The 23,574-nt window shown below is 43.1% G+C and overlaps 1 protein-coding gene, 1 long non-coding RNA gene and 1 other non-coding gene across 8 annotated transcripts in view; 1 reads left to right on the top strand and 2 right to left on the bottom strand.

Annotated features, from left to right (window-relative positions):
- Window positions 1-780: 780 nt before the first annotated feature.
- ZBED3 (zinc finger BED-type containing 3) lies at window positions 781-23,543 on the bottom strand. Of its 4 annotated transcripts, none has more exons than XM_086323169.1 (4): window positions 23,383-23,540; window positions 22,023-22,073; window positions 7,008-7,121; window positions 781-5,761 (listed from the first exon to the last, which is right to left on the bottom strand). In XM_086323169.1, exon 4 carries the CDS (start codon window positions 5,745-5,747, stop codon window positions 5,097-5,099), a length of 651 nt encoding a protein of 216 aa, XP_086179295.1. In that variant the 5' UTR covers window positions 5,748-5,761; window positions 7,008-7,121; window positions 22,023-22,073; window positions 23,383-23,540; the 3' UTR covers window positions 781-5,096. The 4 variants fall into 4 exon arrangements, with proteins under 4 accessions (XP_086179295.1, XP_086179299.1, XP_086179296.1 ...); XM_086323173.1 differs by having other exon boundaries at window positions 1,726-5,761; window positions 7,008-7,116; window positions 23,383-23,528; XM_086323170.1 differs by lacking the exon at window positions 22,023-22,073 and having other exon boundaries at window positions 1,726-5,761; window positions 23,383-23,543.
- Window positions 4,875-23,574, top strand: part of LOC147365405 (uncharacterized) — a 28,878-nt gene continuing 10,178 nt past the window's right edge. For all 3 annotated transcript variants that reach the window (XR_015135530.1, XR_015135532.1, XR_015135531.1), the window contains exons 1-2: window positions 4,875-5,013; window positions 20,918-21,035. This is a non-coding gene — a long non-coding RNA (uncharacterized LOC147365405). The remainder of the gene's footprint in view (window positions 5,014-20,917; window positions 21,036-23,574) is intronic.
- On the bottom strand, window positions 18,614-18,751 carry LOC147365407 (small nucleolar RNA SNORA47). The gene has a single exon (XR_015135619.1). It is a non-coding gene; the product is annotated as a small nucleolar RNA SNORA47 (small nucleolar RNA).

Here is a 23,574-nt window from a genome sequence, read left to right as displayed (position 1 = left end):
TTTAAAATGTGGATGAGGGAGGCAGAGTGATGGGTTGTGAGAAAGACTGGTTCCTGCTGGCCTTGAAGAAGCCAGAACGTGGGCAGCCTCCAAAATCCAGAAAAAGAAAAAACAAAAAAACGAGATTCTCTTCTGGAGCCTCTAGAAAAGAACACAGCCCTGCCAACACTTTGAGATGCATTTTAAGACTTCTGACCTGCAGAACTGTAAGTTAATACATTTGTGGTGTTTTTAGCTCCCAAGCTTGTGGAATCTGTTACATCAGCCATACAAAACTCATGATGGCCAGCCTCGCTTCCTCTCAGCACCAGAGCGGGAATAGCCAACATGGACCCAAGTGTAGCAGACACTCAGGCCACGAGACAGGTCAGGCAGTGGTGAAGAGGTGGGTCAGAAGAGAGTCACGGAAGGAGGTCAGCTGTTTGGTTCCACATCTGGCTGGGGCCCATGGATTGAGGTCAGCTTCCAGTCTGCGGCTTAGGAGCTGTGGTCTCGTAGGCTGTTTCACCTTGTTGAAGTGTGGGGCCTCAGAGTAACACACGGATGGTTATACGTGTCCTGCTTGCAGGGTGCTGTGAGAACCGAGAGTGGGGAATGGGAGAGCACGCTTACACACATTTTCAGTTCTGGGTAGTGAATCTCATAGTGCCTCACTTCTGTAGAAGTGTGATACACCATTGTTATTTTTAATAGTAAACACATATATGTGGCTTTAAACACTTCCTTCTAAATCTACAATTAACAGGAAAATCTAAACAGAACCACCAATTCACTCAGAGATGGCTGTTTCATTGAACTTTATGTTATCATAGTACATTAAAGCCAAGGGGACCTTAATGATCACACCATCCATTTTCCAGACAAAGGAGCAGACTGAAGATCAAACCTTTTTAGAAACAGAATTCCCCAGTAAGTCCATGGTAGCAAAACAAAAGCTTAGTTTTTATGAATCCTTTCTGAGACATTAAGACAGACAGCTTTCTAAAGTAGAAATTCAGCCCAAACTAAGCAAGCTGTTCCCTTCTCCAGCCTTCAAGGGTGACACCTTAGGTGCATAAAGAGCTCTAGCTCTTTCGGTCTTGGTTGTCATTACTCTGATTTGCCCACACCCTCTCCTCTGCCGAATCTCAACTTAAAAGAAGGGGCCCATCACTTGACATCATGGCAGGAGTTCAGGAGTTGGATTCAGGGCATTCTGCATCCCAGTTCCAGCCCTCCACCTTGCCATGTGCCTTGCCCTCAAAGGCAGCAACTGTCTGCTGCTATTAGCAAGCCTTACTGTATCAATCAGGGAAGTTCTGCAGTATAAGAAGGGCACATCCCCATCACCCATTAGCAGTGACAACTCTAATGTGAGCAGACTGGGCCAGAGAGACCGAGGCTATCCCCGGAACCACCTCTGCACTTTCAGATCCCAGCACTTACTGACAGGATGCCAGCTCAGGCAGCTGGTCCTGGTAGCCCTTGTGCTTTGCCAGGTGAGCCAGCAGAAGCCCTCAGAGCCAGAGAGGGCCAGGGCCAGGGCGAGAGTATCTGACGAGGATGGAGTCAGGTGAGCCATGGTAGCCACTAAGTGGATGAGCCACTCAGGCTTATTTTTCTCATCTGTCAAATGATTGAGTTGGACTGCATTTCCTTCTAGGCTTTTCTGGAATTGCAGGTTATCTCAGTTCTTGTGTGGGAAGTCTTGTGTATCTTAAATAAGCTGAATGCTGATAGTAAGGATTTTCCATTTGCAAGAAGTAATTTTTATTTTTAATTATAAAAGTAATTTATGCTTGATATGAAAAAGCTATAGCAATGCAGAAGTGTAAAAAGTGTTTTAACTCCCACAACCACTAGTAAGTCATCAGTCAGGCTAATTGCTTTCCCCATCCCCTGAACAGATGACTGGTGCACCCATTAGCTACCTTTCTTGAAAGAGTGGTTAAGATTCTAAAAGTCCCTCTTTGCTTATTTTAATGGTTTGAACAATTGTTGAAACAAGAATGACATTTGTACTTTTTTTTCCTTTCCTAAAAGTCCAAATTCAGGTTGTACAGCCCAATTATAAACACACATGAAGAAGTTACATTTCAGTTCTTAATAGAAATAACATTATTTTTAGAGTAATACAAAAACTGCAGGAGACAGAAGAATAAAATAAAATATTAGTAGCAGTCTAAGATGACAGGACTTCGGGAGATTTTTTTCTTTCAGTTTTTCTTCCTAGATTGGGGCATTGCATTTATATCAATTGTGTAATGAAAAAAAAATAATTTTAAGAAAAGTGTTCCTGATAATTGATATACCTTGTGATTAGATTTAAACCAAACAGCCCCAAACTGACACATTAAAAGTTCACTGACTAAACAGCTTTTAAAAATTTACTGCTACTTCCTTTTAGGCTACTTCTTTTTTCTGTTAGGAATTCCACTCAGAATTAAAGATAAAGGATTAATTATATTGGGAAAACTGAATGGGTTTATCACCTCAAATATTTATTGAGCAGCTGCCACAGGTAAGACAGGGGGAGCTGGAGGAATGAACACCAGCCCGGCTCCCAAGGGTACACACCAGAGGGCCTTCCTAAGGGCTTTGAGACACAAAATGCTGAGAGTCCAGAGAAGAATCATTTCTGAATGATGAGGAATCCAGGAAAGCTTCATGTAGGGAGTCGAATTTGAGTTTATTCTTAGAAAATAAGTGGTATTTTTCATACTCAGATTGAAGGGCTTTTTTTAAGAGGTGGAAGTACAAACAGGCACAGAGGTGCCAAGACCAGGACACATCAGAACAAGGAGTCCAATTTGGCTGAAGCATACAGCGTTTGTGGAGGAGGGGACAGATAAGACTGGCACAAGGCTGGAGGGGACTTGACAGTCAGGCCACAAAGAGAGCTTGCAGAGGATGGGTGATCTCGTCTTGAGCAGGAAATGTGATATAATCAGCGTCAGAACAATTCCTCTGGCCAAGTTGAGTGTCAGGTAGGTGGTAGTGTGAGAAGACGAGGATGGAAAGGTGAATCCCAGCTGAATGATAACCGGGTCCTGAGCTGGGCAGGTGACATCAGAAGGAAGACAGGTGTAAAAGTGAAAGTCTCAGTCGCTCAGTCATATTGGACTCTGCGACCCCATGTTCTGTAGCCCACCAGGAATTCCTGGTGCCAGGGAATTCCTCTGTCCATGGAATTCTCCAGGCAAGAACACTGGAGTGGGTTCCCATGCCCTTCTCCAGGGGATCTTCCTGACCCAGGGATCGAACCTGGGTCTTCTTCATTACCAACTGAGCCACTAGAAATAGACTCAAGAGACCAGGGGCCTAGGATTCAGCAAGACTGGTGCTCAAACCCCATTCTTCCTCGACATTACTTAGTTCCTCTGAGCCTGTCTCTCTGCAAAGTGGGTGTAGGATTACTCATGGGATTATATCATGGGGTTACTGCACGGTAGGCAATTATTGTCCAGCATTTTTGCACAGCTCTGGCATGGTGAGTGGTCAGTACATGTCAATGTCACTGATGGTACGACCTGGAGCTGGAATTAGGAAGCAAAGGTGTCAGCTCGGATGAGTGAGTAACAAGGGCAACGGTACAGCAGCCGGGAACACGGCATCTGGAGGTAGAGATTGGATTGGACTGCTGTCATCTTGTACAAGCCACTTAAGCCCTCTCTCAGTTTCATTAGCTGTAAAATGGGCAGCGTATTAGTATTAATATGCCCCCCTCCCCAGGGAGCTGCTATGGAAATAAAGTGAGATAATACATGTAAATGTACCTGACACATTTTAAGAGCCCAGTAATTCTTAGCCATTGGGTCAGGGGTGGGGATGTGGAGTTGAATACATTTACCCCTTCCATCCCCAGTGGCAAGATGTGCAAGTAGAGGTGGAGATACGCTGCAGGGGACTGAACATGAAGGACAGACCTGGGAAGAGCACACAAGGCTGGAGGTAGTCAGTTTTGGGCACAAAGGTGACTGTTGCAGCTCTCCAGGTAGATGAACCAAGAAGGAGTACATAATTTGGCCTAAGGAAACAGTCAGACAAAAAAATCCAGAGTATCGGATATTCTATAAGACATCCACGGGGCTTCCCAGGTGGCTCAGTGGTAAAGAATCCGCCTGCAACCCAGGAGCTGTGGGTTTGATCCCTGAATGGGGAAGATCCCTGGAGTAGAAAATGGCAACCCACTCCCTATTACTGCCTGGGAAGGAGCCTGGGGCACTACAGTCCATGGCGTCGAAAGAGTTGGGCAGGACTTAGCATGGCAACACCAAAAGGCCCAAAAAAAGGTGAAGGAGGTGGCCTCAGATGGGAGGGTGCCTTCCTCCTTGGCCCAAGTGTGAGGGCTGAGGAGACGTTGGGGAGGAAGCTCCCTTCCTGTCAAGGAGGGAGGGCTGAGGTCAGGTCTGGCAAGTAAGGTGGCAGGTGTGAGGCAGTGAAGTGGGGAAACTTAGCACAGCTGCCATCAGGCTGCAACGGGGGAAGGAAGATGGCGGAGGTGAGACAAGGCGCTTGGTACTGGGGGGCCAGCTGGGGAGGGGAGCAAAAGGAGGACTTCTCCAGGACTGCCTTCCTAAGGCACTAGGAATGATAGGGTAATGAACAGTTCTGGAAACTAAACGGCCTCCTGTTCAGAACTTGGTGCTGGGCAAGGGCTACTCATCAAAGACTTCCTCGTTAGGAAGTAAAACTTTTGGGGGGTAAAAATGCCTGATCCTCATTTCAATGCACACTCTACTCTGGGTTGCGGGCACATGGTGTGATAGTCCTTGGTGTGTAAGGAAGTTTCGGTCCTTTCAAAGTTACCAAAGAATGGCCATGGCTCCAAATGCTCTAGGTTCACGGGGCCAGTGGCCTCTTTTCCAAAGGCGGTCAGAGGAAAACCCCCGCCTGCGCGGATCCCACAAAACGCCACCAGCAGAGGAGGCCGCCGGAGAGGATCATGAGCATGTTCTGGTTCTGCTTCTCAAGACCCTGCATTTGGCGATTTCAACTCGGCAGAGGGTCAAGGGACTGAGATCCCGCTCCCAGGTGAGGCTGAAGACGCCGCTCCGCGGGCCACACGTGGAGTACCACTGGTGGAGTGGGGGTCGGGGGGTGGGAGCGGCCAAAACCTACAGGAGGACCTTCGTGATGACGCAGCCGTCCCTGGGTTCCCCCTCGGGCTCGTCTTTGAGCGGAGCGTGCAGCGAGGGGGCCGGGGCCGGGGCCAAGGCCAAGGCGCCCTCCCGCCGGCTCACTGCCCGCTGCCGCGCCTGCAGCGCCTCCCTTTCGGCCTGCAGCTCCCGGCGCGCCTGGGCCGCCGCGCGCTCCTCCTCCTGCAGCGCCCGCCGCCTGCGCTCCAAGGCGCGCTCGCCCTGCTCCACGGCCGCCTCGCGCCGCGCCAGCTCCCGCTCGCGCAGGCTGCCCCGCACGGCCAGCGCACCCATCTGCTCGAGGAGGCGCGCCCAGTCGCCCTCGGCGGCCGCGACGGGGCCAGGGGCGGCGGGTGGCGAGCGGCGGGCGGCGCTCTCCGCCAGCTCCCGCCGGTGCGCGCTCCTCAGGTGCTTCCACAGCGCCGGGGTGCTCGCGTGCCAGCCCGGGCCGCGGCCCACTTGCTCCCCGCACAGCCGGCAGGTGGCCCAGGGGCCCGCCGCGTGGCCAGGGCGCGCGGGAGCCAGGTGGAAGTACCCCCAGGCCTCGGAGTACGGCGCCCCCAGGCGGCCCGCAGCCGCGTCCGGCCCGCCGGTCTCGTCCATGGTCACGGCCGGCTCTTCGCTCCTCATTGTTTAGGCAGCGCCTGCACCGAGGGAGACAGGGCTAAAGTTAACGACCGCAAAATTACATGTGCAACTGGACAACCGCTCCAACACACAGCTTCTAGGACTAGATTAAACCTGTGAAGAAACCATGCCTCGTTCTCACTACTGATAAAATCCTGTAGTTTGGATAATCACTTGCATTTCTTTCTCAGTTCAGTTCAGTTGCTCAGTTGTGTCCGACTCTTTGCGACCCCATGGACTACAGCACACCAGACCTCCCTGTCCATCACCAACTCCCGGAGCCTACTCAAACTCATGTCCATTAAGTCGGTGATGCCATCCAACCATCTCATCCTCTGTCGTCCCCTTCTCCTCCTGCCTTCAATCTTTCCCAGCATCAGGGTCTTTTCCAGTGAGTCAGTTCTTTTCATCAGGTGGTCAAAGTATTGGAGTTTCAGCTTCAACATCAGTCCTTCCAATGAACACACAGGACTGATCTCCTTTAGGATGGACTGGTTGGATATCCTTGCAGTCCAAGGGACTCTCAAGAGTCTTTTCCAACACCACAGTTAAAAAGCATCAATTCTTCGGCGCTCAGCTTTCTTTATAGTCCAACTCTCACATCCATACATGACTATTGGAAAAACCATAGCTTTGACTAGACGGGCCTTTCTTGGCAAAGTATGTGCCTGCTTTTTAATATGCTAAGTTGGTCATAGCTTTTCTTCCCCAAGGAGCAAGTGCCCTTGAGAAGTAAGTCTTTCTCAGTATGTATGTTCATTTGTTTATTTCAGCATGTTAATTATTCAGGGAAAAAAAAATGTTAAAGATGCTTAGGCCTTCTTTCCATAACCAGGAGTCTTTGAAATTCACTGGATCCTTACCTAACAAGTACTGAGACTAAAATTGGGAAGCCAAGCTTCCCATAAGTTTTAAAAGTGCTTTATATATATATTAGTTTTAACTAGTCTCTTTTATGCTCTTTTAAAAGAAACTGACCTTTTCTGAATAAAAGCAAGGCTCCCTTTTGAATTCTTCTCGCAGTGTTACAGAAGGAAGGAGTGGGGAAAAAGAGTTTTAGGAATGAAAATTTTGTTTCTTAGACCTTAAGTGCTAGGACTGAGCAGCTTTTAAAAAAGCTTTCAGAGAAAACTTTTTTCAAGACAAAAATATCTTTTTGTGATTTTAAAAACCATGTGCTTATGAGAAAATTGTCCTGAGTCATTAAAATGCACATCTGATTTAGAAAGCAGCAATATACAAGGCAGTTTTCTAAACTTTTACCTTCAAATGAGGCAGTGGGCAGTCTCGGTCATTGCTTCAGGGTTTTCAGCAGACCCAAGTTCTCAGGTGGAAACACTGGCGTGACTTCTGAGATCTCAAGAACCATCAGCTGTGCTAGGAGTAAATTCAGAGGACAGGCAGCCAGTAAAAGACATTCAATTAAACCGCCCTAAAAGACACTAGAAATACTAGCTAGTGCCACGACCTTCTGGTGTTCATTTTCCCGACCCTCTCATAGTTGCTCCAGTCATGAAACAAATAAAATTAGTTCTCTGTGCTGCTTATCCCAACTAAATGGCCCTCTCTATATATCTGCAAGATAAAAAGGTTGGTCAGTTCCAAGAAAAAATAATAGTTGTTTGCTTTGTCCAACAAATAGTTGTAGTTAAAGGGGTCCAAACACAACCCAATGCCTCTCATTACAAGGTCTTTTCTATTAAGAAAGCATTTCCCAATGTGATGACCTATCAAATGAGGAGGGAGATAGAAAAGGTGACATTTCTTCTTTAAAAAAATAACTTCATAAAGGGTCAAATGTATGATTCTCAACAAATCTGCTTTGGAAGTTTAAAAAATGAGAACACCTTGGAGCTCTCCTGAGAACTTATTTCATGGGGAGAATTCAGGCCAAGTTGGGAGAAGACTGGGCAGTGAGATGGCCAGTGCTCCTTCTGTCAGGGTTTGAACCAGCAGCCATGGAGATGGTGAAGTTCCAGAATCTTTTATTAAAGGCAACGAGGGATGACTGGGGGATTCCCTGGTGGCTCAGAGGATGAAGTATCTGCCTGCAATGTGGGAGACCCGGGTTCGATCCCTGGGTCGGGAAGATCCCCTGGAGACAGAAATGGCAGCCCACTCCAGCATTCTTGCCTGGAGAATCCCATGGACAGAGGAGCCTGGAGGGCTACAGTCCACGGGGTCGCAAAGAGTTGGACACAAAGATAAGAACAGAAAAGACAAGTTGATTTTTTTTAATTTATTTTTTTATTGAAGGATAATTGCTTTACAGAATTTTGTTGTTTTCTGGGCTTCCCTGCTGGCTCAGATAGTAAGGCATCTGCCTGCAATGTGGGAGACTTGGGTTCGATCCCTGGGTTGGGAAGATCCCCTGGAGAAGGAAATGGCAACCCACTCCAGTACTCTTGCCTGGAATGGATGAGCCTGGTAGGCTACAGTCCATGGGATCGCAAAGAGTCGGGCAAGACTGAGCAACTTCACTGGCTCACTGGTCAAACCTCTACGTGAATCAGTGATAGGAATACATATTTCCCCTCCCTTTTTAACCTCCCTCCCAACTCCCTCCCCATCCCCCCCTCTAGGTTGATACAGAGCCCCTGTTTGAATTTCCTGAGCCATACAGCAAATTCCTATTAGTGATCTATTTTACATATGGTAATGTAAGTTTCCATGTTTACTCTTTCCGTACATCACACCCTCTCCTCCCCTCTCCCCATGTCCATAAGTCTGTTCTCTAGGTCTGTTTCTCCATTGCTACCCTGTAAATAAATTATTTGTACCATTTTTCTAGATTCTGTGAATATGCATTAGAACACAATATTTATCTTTCTGTTTCTGAGTCACTTCACTCTGTATAATAGGTTCTAGGTTCATCAGCCTCATCAGAATTGACTCAAAGGCGTTCCTTTTTGTGGCTGAGTAATATTCCATCGTGTATATGTACCACAACTTCTTTATCCATTCATATGTAGATGGACATCTAGGTTGCTTCCATGTTCTAGCTATTGTAAATAGTGCTGCAATGAGCAATGGGATACATGTGTCTCTTTCAATTTTGGTTTCCTCAGGCTATATGCCTAGGAATGGGATTGCTGGGTCATGGGCTCCAAAATCACTGCAGATGGTGACTGCAGCCATGAAATTAAAAGACGCTTACTCCTTGGAAGGATCCAAGTTATGACCAACCTAGATAGCATATTCAAAAGCAGAGACATTACTTTGCCAACAAAGGCTCGTCTAGTTAAGGCTATGGTTTTTCCTGTGGTCATGTATGGATGTGAGAGTTGGACTGTGAAGAAGGCTGAGCACTGAAGAATTGATGCTTTTGAACTGTGGTGTTAGAGAAGACTCTTGAGAGTCCCTTGGACTGCAAGGAGATCAGCCCTGGGATTTATTTGGAAGGAATGATGCTAAAGCTGAAACTCCAGTACTTTGGCCACCTCATGCGAAGAGTTGACTCACTGGAAAAGACTCTGATGCTGGGAGGGACTGGGGGCAGGAAGAGAAGGGGACGACAGAGGATGAGATGGCTGGATGGCATCACTGACTCGATGGACGTGAGTCTCAGTGAACTCCAGGAGTTGGTGATGGACAGGGAGGCCTGGCGTGCTGCAATTCATGGGGTCGCAAAGAGTCGGACACGACTGAGCGACTGATCTGATCTGATCTGATCTGATGGTGGTTTTATTCCTAGTTTTTTAAGGAATCTCCATACCATCTTCCATAGTGACTGTATCAATTTACATTCCCATCAACAGTGCAAGAGCGATCCCTTTTCTCCACACCCTCACTAGCATTTATTGTTTGTAGATTTTTTGATGATGGTCATTCTGACCGGTGTGAGGTGATATCTCATTGTGGTTTTGATTTGCATTTCTCTAATAATGAATGCAGAGAAGGCAATGGCACCCCACTCCAGTACTCTTGCCTGGAAAATCCCATGGATGGAGGAGCCTGATAGGCTGCAGTCCATGGGGTCGCTAAGAGTCGGACACAACTGAGCGACTTCACTTTCACTTTTCACTTTCGTGCATTGGAGAAGGAAATGGCAACCCACTCCAGTGTTCTTGCTTGGAGAATCCCAGGGACGGCGTAGCCTGGTGGGCTGCTGTCTATGGGGGCGCACAGAGTCGGACAAAACTGAAGCGACTTAGCAGCAGCAGCAGCAGCAATAATGAGTGATTTTGAGCATCTTTTCATGTGTTTGTTAGCCATCTCTATGTCTTCTTTGGAGAAATGTCTATTTAGGTCTTTTTCCCACTTTTTGATTGGGTTGTTTGTTTTCTTGGCATTGAGTTGTATGAGCTGCTTGTATATTTTGGAAATTAATCCTTTGTCAGTTGTTTCGCTTGCTATAATTTTCTCCCATTCTGAGGGTTGTCTTTCTACCTTGCTTATAGTTTCCTTTGCTGTGCAAAAGCTTTTAAGTTTAATCAGGTCCCACTTGTTTACTTTTATTTCCTTTACTCTAGGAGGTGGGTCGTAGAGGATCTTACTTTGATTTATGTCATCAAGTGTTCTGCCTGTTTTCCTCTGGTCTTACATTTAGGCCTTTAGTCCATTTTGAGTTTATCTTTGTATATAGTGTTAGGAAGTGTTCTAGTATCATTCTTTTAGATGTAGCTGTCCAGTTTTCCCAGCACCATTTATTGAAGAGGCTCTCTTTCCCCCATTGTACCTTCTTGCCTCCTTTGTAAAAAATAAGGTACCCATAGGTGCATGGGTTTACTTCTGGGCTTTCTATCTTGTTCCATTGGTCTATATTTCTGTTTTTGTGCCAGTACCCTACTGTCTGGATGACTGTAGCTTTGTAGTATAATCTGAAGCCAGGAAGGTTGATTCTTCCAGCTCCATTCTTCTTTCTCAAGACTGCTTTGGCTATTCAGGGTCTTTTGTGTTTCCATAGGAATTGTGAAATTTTTTGTTCCAGTTCTGTGAAAAATGCCACTGGTAATTTGATAGGGATCACGTTGAATCTGTAGATTGCACTTGGTAGTATAGTGATTTTCACAATATTGATTCTTCCTACCCAGGAACATAGACCATCTCTCCATCTGTTTATGTCATCTTTGATTTCTTTCATTAGTATCTTATAATTTTCTGTGTACAGTTCTTTTGTCTCTTTAGGTAAATTTACTCCTAGATATTTAATTTTTTTTGTTGCAATGGTGAATGGGATTGATTCCTTAATTTCTCTTTCTGATTTTTCATTGTTAGTATATAGAAATGCAAGTGATTTCTTTGTATTGATTTTGTATCCTGCAACTTTGCTAAATTCACTGATTAGCTCTAGTAATTTTCTGATACTATCTTTAGGGTTTTCTAGGTACAGTATCATGTCATCTGCAAACAGTGAGAGCTTTATTTCTTCTTTTCTGATCTGGATTCCTTTTATTTCTTTTTCTTCTCTGATTGCTATAGCTAGGACTTCTAGAACTATGTTGAATAATAGTGGTCAAAGTGGACACCCTTGTCTTGTTCCTGATCTTAGGGGGAATGCTTTCAATTTTTCACCATTGAGAATAATGTTTGCTGTAGGCTTATCATATATGGCCTTTACTGTGTTGAGGTAGGTTCCTTTCATGCCCATTTTTTGAAGAATTTTAATCATGAATAGGTGCTGAATTTTGTCAAAGGCTTTTTCTGTATCTATTGAGATTATCATATGGTTTTTACCTTTCAATTTGTTAATATGGTATATCCCATTGATTGATTTGCATATATTGGAGAATCCTTGCATCCTGGAATAAACCCAACTTGATCATGGTGTATGAGCTTTTTGATGTGTTGCTGAATTCTGTTTGCTAAAATTTTGTTGAGAATTTTTGCGTCTATGTTCATCAGTGATATTGGCCTGTAGTTTCCTTTTTTGGTGTTGTCTTTGTCTGGTTTTGGTATCAGGGTGATAGTGGCCTCATAGAATGAGTTTGGAAGTGTTCCTTCCTCTGCAATTTTTTGAAAGAGTTTTAGAAGGATGGCTTCTAAAACTTCTCCTGTGAAGCCATCTGGTCCTGGGCTTTTGTTTTTTGGGAGATTTTTGATCAGAGCTTCAATTTCAGTGCTTGTAATTGGGTTGTTTATAATTTCTATTTCTTCCTCGTTCAGTCTTAGAATATTGAACTTTTCTAAAAATCAGTTTTTTGGGAGATTTTTGATCAGAGCTTCAATTTCAGTGCTTGTAATTGGGTTGTTTATAATTTCTATTTCTTCCTCGTTCAGTCTTAGAATATTGAACTTTTCTAAAAATCAGAGCTTCAATTTCAGTGCTTGTAATTGGGTTGTTTATAATTTCTATTTCTTCCTCGTTCAGTCTTAGAATATTGAACTTTTCTAAAAATCAGTTTCTTCCAGGTTATCCATTTTATTGCCATGTAATTGTTAATAATAGTCTCTTATAATCCTTTGTATTTCTGCACTGTCTGTTGTAACCTCTTTTTTCATTTCTAATTTTGTTGGTTTGATTCTTCTTTTTTTCTTAATGAGTCTGGCTAAAGGCTTGTCAGTTTTGTTTATCTTCTCAACCAGATTTTAGTTTTATTAATTTTTACTATTGTTTCTTTCATTTCTTTTTCATTTATTTCTGCTCAGATCTTTATGATTTCTTTCCTTCTACTAATTTTGGAGTGGTTTTTTTTGTTGTTGTTGTTGTTGTTGTTCTTTTTCCCATTGTTTTAGGTGTAAAGTTACGTTGTCTATTCGATGCTTTTCTTGTTTCTTGAGGTAGGATTGTATTGCTATAAACTTCCCTCTTAGAACTGCTTTTGCTGCATCCCATAGGTTTTGGGTTGTTGTGTTTTCATTGTCATTTGTTTCTAGAAATTTTCTGATTTCCCTTTTGATTTCTTCAGTAACCTGTTGGTTGTTTAGAAATGTGTTGTTTAATCTCCATGTGTTTGTGTTTCTTACATTTATTTTCCTATAATTTATATCTAGTCTGCATTGTGATCAGAGAAGATGCTTGACACAATTTCAATTTTCTTAAATTTACTGAGGCTTGGTTTGTGAACCAAGATGTGGTCTATCCTGGAGAATGTTCCATGTGCACTTGAGAAGAAGGTGTATTCTTCTGCATTTGGATGGGATGTCCTAAAGACATCAATGAGATCTATCTCATTAATGTATCATTCAAGACTTGTGTTTCCTTATTAATTTTGTTTTGATGATCTGTCCATTGGTGTGAGTGGGGTGTTAAAGTTCCTACTATTACTGTGTTACTGTCAATTTCTCCTTTTATGTCTGTTAGTGTTTGTCTTATGTATTGAGGTGCTCCTATGTTGGGTGCATAGATATTTACAATTGTTATGTCTTCCTCTTGGATTGATCCCTTGATCATTATGTAGTGTCCTTCCTTATCTCTTGTAACTTCTTTATTTTAAGGTCTATTTTGTCTGAAATGACGATTGCTATTCCAGCTTTCTTTTTCTTCTTATTTGCATGGAATATATTTTTCCATCTTCTCACTTTCAGTCTGTATGTATCTTGAGGTCTGAAGTGGGTTTCTTGTACACAGCATATATATGGGTCTTGTTTTTATATGCATTCAGCCACTCTGTGTCTTTTGGTTGGAGCATTAAATCCATTTAAAATTAAAGTAATTATTGAATATATGTTCCTATTGCCATTTTCTTAATTGTTTGGGGTTGATTTTGTAGACTGTGGTTCAGATCATGAACTCCTTAGTGCCGAATTCAGACTGAAATTGAAGAAAGTGGAGAAAACCACTAAACCATTCAGGTATGACCTAAATCAAATCCCTTAGGACTATACAGTGGAAGTGAGAAGTCGATTTAAGGGACTAGATCTGATAGAGTGCCTGATGAACTATGGCTGGAGGTTTGTGACATTGTATAGGAGACAGGAATCAAGACCATCCCCAAGAAAAAGAAATGCAAAAAAGCAAAATGGCTGTCTGAGGAAGGCTTACAAAGAGCTGTGAAAAGAAGGGAAGCAAAAAGCAAAGGAAAAAGGAAAGATATACTCATTTGAATGCAGAGTTCCAAAGAATAGCAAGGAGAGATAAGCCTTCCTCAGCAATCAATGCAAAGAAATAGAGGAAAACAAGAGAATGGGAAAGACTAGAGATCTCTTCAAGAAAACTAGAGATACCAAGGGAACGTTTCATGCAAAGATGGGCTCAATAAAGGACAGAAATGGTAGGGACCTAACAGAAGCAGAAGATATTAAGAAGAGGTGGCAAGAATACACAGAAGAACTGTACAAAAAAGATCTTCACGACCCAGATAATCACGATGGTGTGATCACTCACCTAGAGCCAGACATCCTGAAATGTGAGGTCAAGCAGGCCTTAGGAAGCATCACTATGAACAAAGCTAGTGGAGATGATGGAATTCCAGTTGAGCTATTCCAAATCCTGAAAGATGGTACTGTGAAAGTGCTGCACTCAATATGCCAGCAAATTTGGAAAACTCAGCAGTGGCCATAGGACTGGAAAAGGTCGGTTTTTTCATTCCAATCCCAAAGAAAGGCAATGCCAAAGAATGCTCAAACTACAGCACAATTGCACTCATCTCACACGCTAGTATGGAGAAGGAAATGGCAACCCACTCCAGTATTCTTGCCTGGAAAATCCCATGGATGGAAAAGCCTGGTATGCTACAGTCCATGGGGTTGCAAAGAGTCAGACACAACTGAGCGACTTCACCACACACTAGTAAAGTAACACTTAAAATTCTCCAAGCCAGGCTTCAGCAATACGTGAACCGTGAACTTCCATATGTTCAAGCTGGTTTTACAAAAGGCAGAGGAACCAAAGATCAAATTGCCAACATCCGCTGGATCATCAAGAAAGCAAGAGAGTTCCAGAAAAACTATTTCTGCTTTATTGACTATGCCAAAGCCTTTGACTGTGTGGATCATGATAAACTGTGGAAAATTCTGAAAGAGATGGGAATACCAGACCACCTGACCCGCCTCTTGAGAAACCTGTATGCAGGTCAGGAAGCAACAGTTAGAACTGGACATGGAACAACAGACTGGTTCCAAATAGGAAAAGGAGTACATCAAGGCTGTATATTGTCACCCTGCTTATTTAACTTCTATGCAGAGTACATCATGAGAAATGCTGGGCTGGAAGAAGCACAAGCTGGAATCGAGCTTGCAGAGAGAAATATCAATAACCTCAGATATGCAGATGACACCACCCTTATGGCAGAAAGTAAAGAGGAACTAAAAAGCCTCTTGATGAAAGTGAAAGAGGAGAGTGAAAAAGTTGGCTAAAGCTCAACATTCAGAAAACGAAGATCATGGCATCTGGTCTCATCATTTCATGGCAAATAGATGGGGAAACAGTGGCTGACTTTATTTTTCTGGGTTCAAAAATCACTGCAGATGGTGATTGCAGCCATGAAATTAAAAGATACTTACTCCTTGGAAGGAAAGTTATGACCAACCTAGACAGCATATTAAAAAGCAGAGACATTACTTTGTTAACAGAGGTCCATCTAGTCAAGGCTATGGTTTTTCCAGTAGTCACATATGGATGTGAGAGTTGGACTATAAAGAAAGCTGAGTGCCGAAGAATTGATGCTTTGAACTGTGGTGTTGGAGAAGACTCTTGAGAGTCCCTTGGACTGCAAGGAGATCCAACCAGTCCATCCTAAAGGAGATCAGTCCTGTGTGCTCATTGGAAGGACTGATGTTGAAACTGAAACTCCAGTACTTTTGGCCACCTGATGCGAAGAGCTGACTCATTTGAAAAGACTGTGATGCTGGGAAAGATTGAGGGATGGAGGAGAAGGTTGAGATGGAGAGGATGAGATGGCTGGATGGTATCACTGACTCGATGGACATGGGTTTGGGTGGGCTCCGGGAGTTGGTGATGGACAGGGAGGCCTGGCGTGCTGTGGTTCATGGGGTCGCAAAGTCGGACACGACTGAGCAACTGAACTGATTTTGTAGATCTTTTTTCTTCTCTTGTATTTCTTGACTATATAAGTCCATTTAGCATTTGTTGTAAAGCTGGTTTGGTGGTACTGAATTTTCTTAACTTTTGCTTGTCTGAAAAGCTTTTTATTTCTCAATCAATTTTGAATGAGATCTTTGCCAGGTACAGTAATCTTAGTTGTAGATTTTCCCCTTTCAGTACTTTAAATATATCCTTCCATTCCCTTCTGGCCTGCAGAATTTCTGCTGAAAGATCAACTATTAAGCATATGGGGTTTCCCTTGTGTGTTACTTGTTACTTCTCCCTTGATGCTTTTAATATTCTTTCTTTGTGTTTAGTCTTTATTAGTTTCATTAATATGTGTCTTGGCATGTTTCTCCTTGGGTTTATCCTATATGGGACTCTTTGTGCCTCTTGGATTTGATTGATTGTATTTCATTTGTTTTGCTTTATTCTGCTCTTCAGAAGTTATTTCCACCATTTTATCTTCACTGATTTGTTCTTCTGCTTCAGATATTCTGCTGTTGATTCCTTCTAAAGTACTTTTAACTTCATTGTGTTGTTTGTCTCTGTGTGTTTATTCTTTTATTCTTCTTCTTCTGCTGCTGCTAAGTTGCTTCAGTTGTGTCCGACTCTGTGCGACCCCACAGACGGCAGCCCACCAGGCTCCCCCGTCCCTGGGATTCTCCAGGGAAGAATACTGGAGTGGGTTGCCATTTCCTTCTCCAGTGCATGAAAGTGAAAAGTGAAAGTGAAGTCGCTTAGTCGTGTTCGACTCTTAGCGACCTCATGGACTGCAGCCTACCAGGCTCCTCCATCCATGGAATTTTCCAGGCAAGAGTACTGGAGTGGGGTGCCATTGCCTTCTCCTAATTCTTCTAGGTGTTTGTTAATTAATTCTTGCATTTTCTCCACTTTGTTTTCAAGGTTTTTGATCATCTTTACTATCATTATTCTGAATTCTTTTTCAGGTAGTTTGCCTATTTCCTCTTCATTTATTTGGACTTCTGTGTTTCTAGTTTGTTCCTTCATTTGTGTAGTATTTCTCTGCCTTTTCATTATTTTTTTTTTTAACTTATTACATTTGAGGTCTCCTTTTCTCAGGCTTCAAGTTGAATTCTTTCTTCCTTCCAGTTTCTACCCTCCTAAGGTTGATCCAGTGGTTGTGTAAGCTTCCTATAGGGTGAGATTTGTGCTGAGTTTTTGTTTGTTTGTTTGTTTTTCCTCTGGTTTGTATTTTTGTTTTGTTTGTTGTTTAGATGAGGCGTCCTGCACAGGGTGCTACTGGTGATTGGGTGATGCCGGGTCTTGTATCCAAGTGGCTTCCTTTGTGTGAGTTCTCACTATTTGATACTCCCTAGGGTTAGTTCTCTGGTAGTCTAGGGTCTTGGAGTCACTGCTCCCACTCCAAAGGCTTGATCTCTGGATCTGATTCCACAGCTGCTCGGCTTCCTGCCTCAGTTGTCCCAGCTCATTCATCCTTGAATTTCCTCACAGCAGAAACTAACAAATGAAAGCCCTGGAGGGAGCTGGGGCCCGCATGGACTGGGGGTATGGAGGTCAGCTGGGTGCTCAGCAGTCCCTGGCATGCACAGCTAGCATACAGAGCACTGTGCACTGCAGAGACCAGCACCATGGAGATCCCCCGACCACAGCCAGGCCCGCACCCCCACCAATCAACTCTGCGGCGCCATGAGTTGCTTTAATAATAGTATTTAGTGAAGCTTTTAATTCAGTTGCTCGTTACAGATGCAGTATAGTTTTCTAAGTCTCATTTTTTTTTCCCCCACCAAGTAATTCCTCCGAGATTAGGCAGGATATTTAACATTATCTCTTGACTTAAAAAAAATAAATAAATTTACCAGAATCATCAAAAAAGATAAGTACCAGGCCTCTTTTAACAAGAGGCCTATTTATATATATAGGCCTATTTATATATTTATATTTACCTTTTATATATTTATATATCTATTTAATATACCTATTTATACCTTAAATATACCCATTTATCTATTTATATATCTTCTGATATAATAGGCATTGATTTGAATATGACAATTAATATAAAAAGTCTTAAGAAATTAAAGGCTAAATTTCCCTCAAGAGATTTACTAAACCACTAAACCCCCAAAGCTGGAGCGGTGGGATGAGAGGGGAGTTACAGACCCCTTCAAGAGTAACTTTTTTTTATGTTAGTAAACATTATGTTTAGTAAACAAAGCCAGATTTTAGTTTTAGACTTTTTTTTTTTTGGTAATCAAACTTTACCTGAAGTTTTTTCTACATTTCTTTTTTTAGAATTCCATTTCTTCTAAATTAGAATCTTATCTTTCCAGAGTACACCACTTTTTTTTTTTACTACTAGAAGTACACAAAAGTGGAGATAATAGAAAATAGTAGTACTTTGAGTCCCTGGTGGCTCAGCTGGTAAAGAATCTGCCTGCAGTGCAGGAGACCTGGGTTGGGAAGAGTCCCTGGAGAAGGGAAAGGCCACCCACTCCAGTGTTCTGGCCTGGAGAATTCCATGGACTATACAGTCCGTGGGGTCACAAAGAGTCGGACACGACTGAGTGACTTTCACCAGGACTCCCTATATTTATAGGCCAAGAGGTTTAAAGTTTTTGTATAGTATCAAGACTATTGTTTTGCATTCTTGAGATTGCATGCTTTCTTGAGATAGGGGTTGAAAATGGTATATAAGCTTCAGATTCTCCTACCTGTGCCAAAGTCTGAGAGCTATTATTACTGATATGCCCCTACAAGTGCTGGAGGTGACCAATTACTGTCTTGCTTTATCTCCCTATAAGATGTCTCTGGGTTTCTTCAAAATCTGGGAGTGCCACATATAGGAGTGCCATCTGTTCTAAGATATAAAGTGGAAACAGGGGTCAGAAGCACTGATTTTGATTATTTAATCCTTTGGATTTAGTGGAGTGCTCATCTGAGCCAGGGACAAGCAAAACCACAAGTGTCGGCCAACACAGTGCTGCCCCTCTGGGGGCGGCAGAGGGACTTCCTCTGCCTCTGCAGGCCTTCGCTCTCGGAGGTCTTAACCAGTGGAAGGCAGCATGGTTCAGAACTGCCTCACCTTCTCAGTCCTCCGACAACAGCTACTTTCTCTCTCAAAAGGGTCTTCTTTTAACACTTAAGTCTCTAAAGAGTGACCAGCAGTAACTGTGGCCATCAACCATTCCTAGGAGAGCCTTCCTAGCTCTGCCATGCAAGCCCTGAGCTCATTTCAACCATCCCTACAGTGCAGAGTGAGAGAAGCTCTGGGCTTGAGAAGTCTTAGAATTTTCAGCCACAACCATAATACACAAAGAGCTCTTACAAACTGGGAAGAAACAGACAAACAAGCCAGTTGAAAAATGGGCCAGAGATGTGAGTAGCTGAGTGACTCAAGAGCAAAATCAGATGGCCAGGAAATTTGTGAAAAGATGCACAACATCACTTATATTAAGTCTGTTGTTAAATCTCTTACACTAACACAAATGAAGAGGTCTATCAGCCGAAGCTGGAAGGGAGGCTGAGAAGAGAGTATACTTGTGCATTCCTAGTGGAGATGGGAAGGCTTTTAGGAAAAGCAATCTGCAATTTCTATTAATTAAAAATAGATATCATCAGGGATCCAACTCCTGGGCATCTATTCTGTATAACTAAAAAGGACCAGTATGTAAAGTAACATGTATTAGGATGTTTGTCATAGGGTTGTTTAGAATGGCTGAAGACTGAAATCAAAGGAATGCCTATCGGCAGGGGAATGGCTCGGTAAACAATGTGTAGTCACCCTGGGGATTATTATGCCACCATTAAAAAGACTGGATTGGAGCTCTGCCAGAGAGATTTCTGGAATAATGTTTTGGGAGAAAAGCAAGATGCAGAAAAATGTGTATATTATGATCTTGTATTAAATAATAAGTAGAACTGTATAGGGTATACAGATTTTTTATATATATGAAGAAAAATAGGGAGACACACTATGGGTTGAGGGGGTAGCAGCTGATGTGAAAGGAGAAGGGGAAGAAGTAAAGACAAGGGCACTAAGGAAGCGTGCAGGTGGTCATGTGTCTACGTTTAGGCAGAGTTATGTATATGGCAGAGTCTATATTTATATTCATGTATAAATAATAATTGTATAAAACAATCCTCAAGCGTGTGAGTCAGGCAGGCCTAGGTAGCTTTAACTCTGCAGGTTGGAGGGGACAGTCCCATGGGGTATAGTGTGCTCCCATCTGGCCCTGGAGGGGTCCCAGTGTGTGAGCTAGCTTCGAGCGGGTAGTTCGCTGTCCCTTGCCTGGGCAAAGGGAGATCTATATCCAGAGAATGGGGGGGGGGTACCGTGGGAGGGTACCCCACATCACTCATCTCCCTGGCAGAGGGCAGGCACTCAGGGGACATTGCATTAAACAAAATGAGCCTGATCTTATGCTTCTTAGCCCCAGCTCACCCGAGTCCTCCATCTCCCCATCTGTCAGGGGAAATGGTAAGATTAGGTACCCCTAATAAACTGGTAGCTGAAATCAGATAATGCAAGTGATGTCACTACTGGACTCACCAGTGCTGCTGCTGCTGCAGCTAAGTCACTTCAGTCGTGTCCGACTCTGTGTGACCCCATAGACGGCAGCCCACCAGGCTCCCCCATCCCTGGGGTTCTCCAGGCAAGAACACTGGAGTGGGTTGCCATTTCTTTCTCCAATCGCCAGTGCTATAACATTTCAAAATATGAACAAAAGGAAGCTCCCAGTATTTACTGCTCACACATGCTCACCTGAAGATCTTAGTGGCTAAAAGGCAGTGCTGTTTTTCTTTTTAACATTTTGTATACAATAGAGGAGGTAGTTTAAGTAAGAATTCTGAGGATTTTTTTTTAATACAAAAGGTAAATAAAAAAGAATCATAGATGCACTTCCCCATCATCAACCAAATTTACTTTCAGTTCCTCAGTTGATCTTCCTGCAAAATAGGAAGGTAGAAGATAATATAGAAAAGTAGAAGATAATATAGCAAGGTAGAAGATAATATAGGAAGGCCTAGTTTGCTGGAGTCCTGTGATGTGCATTTCTTCCTTACTGATTACCCCCCAAAACCAAATATCTATTAACTGATATGGTTAGGTTAAAAAAAAGAAAATGAAAATTTAAAAGTTCTCTTCGTTTTCCTTAAACAAATTTTAAACTATCAGAAATATGCCCATGAATGTGATTATTTGACTTAGGTCCATTCACTCCATCCACTCTTTCATTCAAACTCTTCTTGTGTATCTGCTCAGGGCCAGGCATGTGCTTGCCACCCAGGATACCAAGAGGAGAATCACATAGCCCCTGCCCTCCAGAAGCCTGCCATCTGGTGAGGAGAGATGCTTCAACATGCTAACGCCCATGACAAAGGTCAGAGCAGTGTTCACTCATGAGGACTGGGGAGGGGTGGGTTCGGGACCCTAGTGCGAACGTTCATGCAGACACCCCTGCTTAAGCATCCTTTCCCTACCTTGCTCAGGGTACAACAGTTACTAAAACACATCACCATAGAGCTGAATCTAAAAAATAAAGCTGCAGTTCTTTAATTGTATAATCTGGCTTCCAAGCTCATATTTTAAATAAAATTTCTTCAAGCTAAATAAAAGCTCTGCTAGCATGAAATTAACAGTGGAAAATTTTGAATCCAATTTCAGGCAGAAAAAAAAAACTGGAAAAAAGAGTAGACTTTAGTTATTTGAAAAAGGAAAAAGTGGTGTTGATGGTATGATGCTTCTGAATTCTCCTTTGATGAGTTTTCATTCTATTATCTATTAATTGGAAGGGGTGATGTCTAAGCTGGTGGAAGATAAGACATTTGTGTTAATTACCTCTGCATTTGATGGTCTCTGAAGAAGTTGTATTCTTTTAATAATTTATGAGATTAAAACCTAGATTTCTCAGTATGATCTCCCAGAATACCAATATAGAGAATAAGGGAAGAGATTGCAATCTGGATGAATAATTTGTGTAAATAATGGTGTAAACACACCATGAATGACTATAACATTGAGAATCACCCCGTAAGCCACCCATGGAAGTTAATTTTATTATTTCATACTTAAGCTTTACACATACAATATATCAGGCAAGCTAAAGGCCAAAGAACCAGGCAATGTTCTCAAAAGGAAATAACAGATGAATTAAAGCTCTGTTTGTCCATCCAGGGTTAATCACTTTAGGTGGATTAATCCAGCAGAGTTATAAACAAGTATGTGCAGGTTGAGCCTGGCTGGATCTTAGGTGAGAAATTCACTCTAATGTGAAAGCCACACAGACTTGTGTGAAAACACTAAAAGCATTTTTATCCACCAGTAACTTTAATCAAAGCAGAATATAATAATTAATACAAATAATTACCTGTGACAATTGACGTATCAAGGAAACAATTCATCCTTTAGCTGTCCATCTCTGTTGAAATATTAATTTACTACCATGTATTAATCTATTTATAAACATATCCAGACAATTAGAAAAATTAGTCTGTAGTCAGCAGACTGAAGGCTTAAATAAATAAAAAATGCTTCCAAACTGTAAAGGATGGATACCTCGGTTAGGGAATTGAGTGAAAAAGTTTAGAAAAATGTTACACATGGAGTGTAAAAACTATACTGGACCCACAACTAATTAACTGGTATATAGAGATAGTCTCTAAATGTCATAAACCCAAATCTGAGATACCTCTACCATTAGCTAAAAGGCTGAGCAGCATTATTAATGCATTTTTTAAATGAAAATCTTCCCTAAAATGGACCTTTATTTCAGGCCTACATTACTTTATTTAATACATTTGTTCCTAAAAAGAAGGGTGCTGATCCATTTTCATCTTGTAAAATGCATAATTTAAATGAATTAGAGGGATGTAAGATTTTAATTACCCGGTTTTGGCTCTTGACTTTTGCATACTTTATTGTATACTTTTTCATTATCAGTTGCCTCAAGCTATTTTTAGTCCAAAAAAAGTATATGAATAATTACATTAATGAAAAGTCCACCAAAGGATTACCCTAGTAATGTCCATTTATCAAGCTAATTTCTACAAGTTTATTTTAAAAAGCATTATCGTTGTAGTCTTGGCTAATTAGAAGTTCTTATGGTGGCAGGTACTTATTTTTTTTCTTTTAAGGAGGGAAAAATAACTTTGCTGGGTAAACTTCGAGCATTAGGTTAGCGTAAGTGATTAGAGCAAACTGCTCCTGTCTGTTCCGAAAGGATCAGAAAATCCCTTTGTTTGAGCACGGTAGGGACAGGGGTCTTTGTTTGAGTATCTAGCTTGCATTCAGTTTCTCGCCCAAGTGGGAAGAAAAGTCTCAGTCAGAGAAAGGGCCCCAACCATTTGTCCTGACTACAATAAGGCAACTTTAATAAGGGGAGAGCACAATATTTTTGATATTCCTAAATAACTTTTTTTTGACGAGAGATGGTAGAGGAGCAAAATGAGGTGCACAAAGAAACTGCACGAGGCCTTTACGCAGAATCCCGGGTCCAAACGCATCTTTTACGAAGACGATAACCCGACCACCGCCGAGGGCAGGCCGGCACCTGGCGCACCCGGTCTGAGCGTCGGCGGGTCGCGGCTCCTCTGCGGGCCCCCGGGGCCCGGGGCTGGTCCCCAGCTCACCCCTCCATCCGGCCCGGCCCGGGGGAGCCTCCCGCGGACCCCGCCGCTCCCCCGCCCCGGGAGTCCGCAGTCTCCCCGTGGGCGCGCGCCCACACTCACCCCATCACCTCTGAAGCGGGCGGTGGGCTGGGAGTCGGGGATGGCAGAGCCCCTCGGGGCTCCTCGCAGACATGTTGTCCTGTGCGGAAACCTCCGCGCGTCCCCCTTAAAGACACAGCGCTCCGTTCAGGAGCCTGGGCTGGGAAGGGGGCGTGGGTGAGGACCTGTTGTTGAAAGGGCTGGAAAACCACT

This window comes from Bos grunniens, chromosome 10 (assembly GCF_055505025.1).
Source record: "Bos grunniens cultivar Pamir isolate PY7600 chromosome 10, Bosgru_T2T1.0, whole genome shotgun sequence".
Lineage (NCBI taxonomy): Eukaryota > Metazoa > Chordata > Mammalia > Artiodactyla > Bovidae > Bos > Bos grunniens.
Note: the sequence above shows the minus strand (reverse complement) of the source record. Positions and strands in the feature narration are given on the sequence as shown.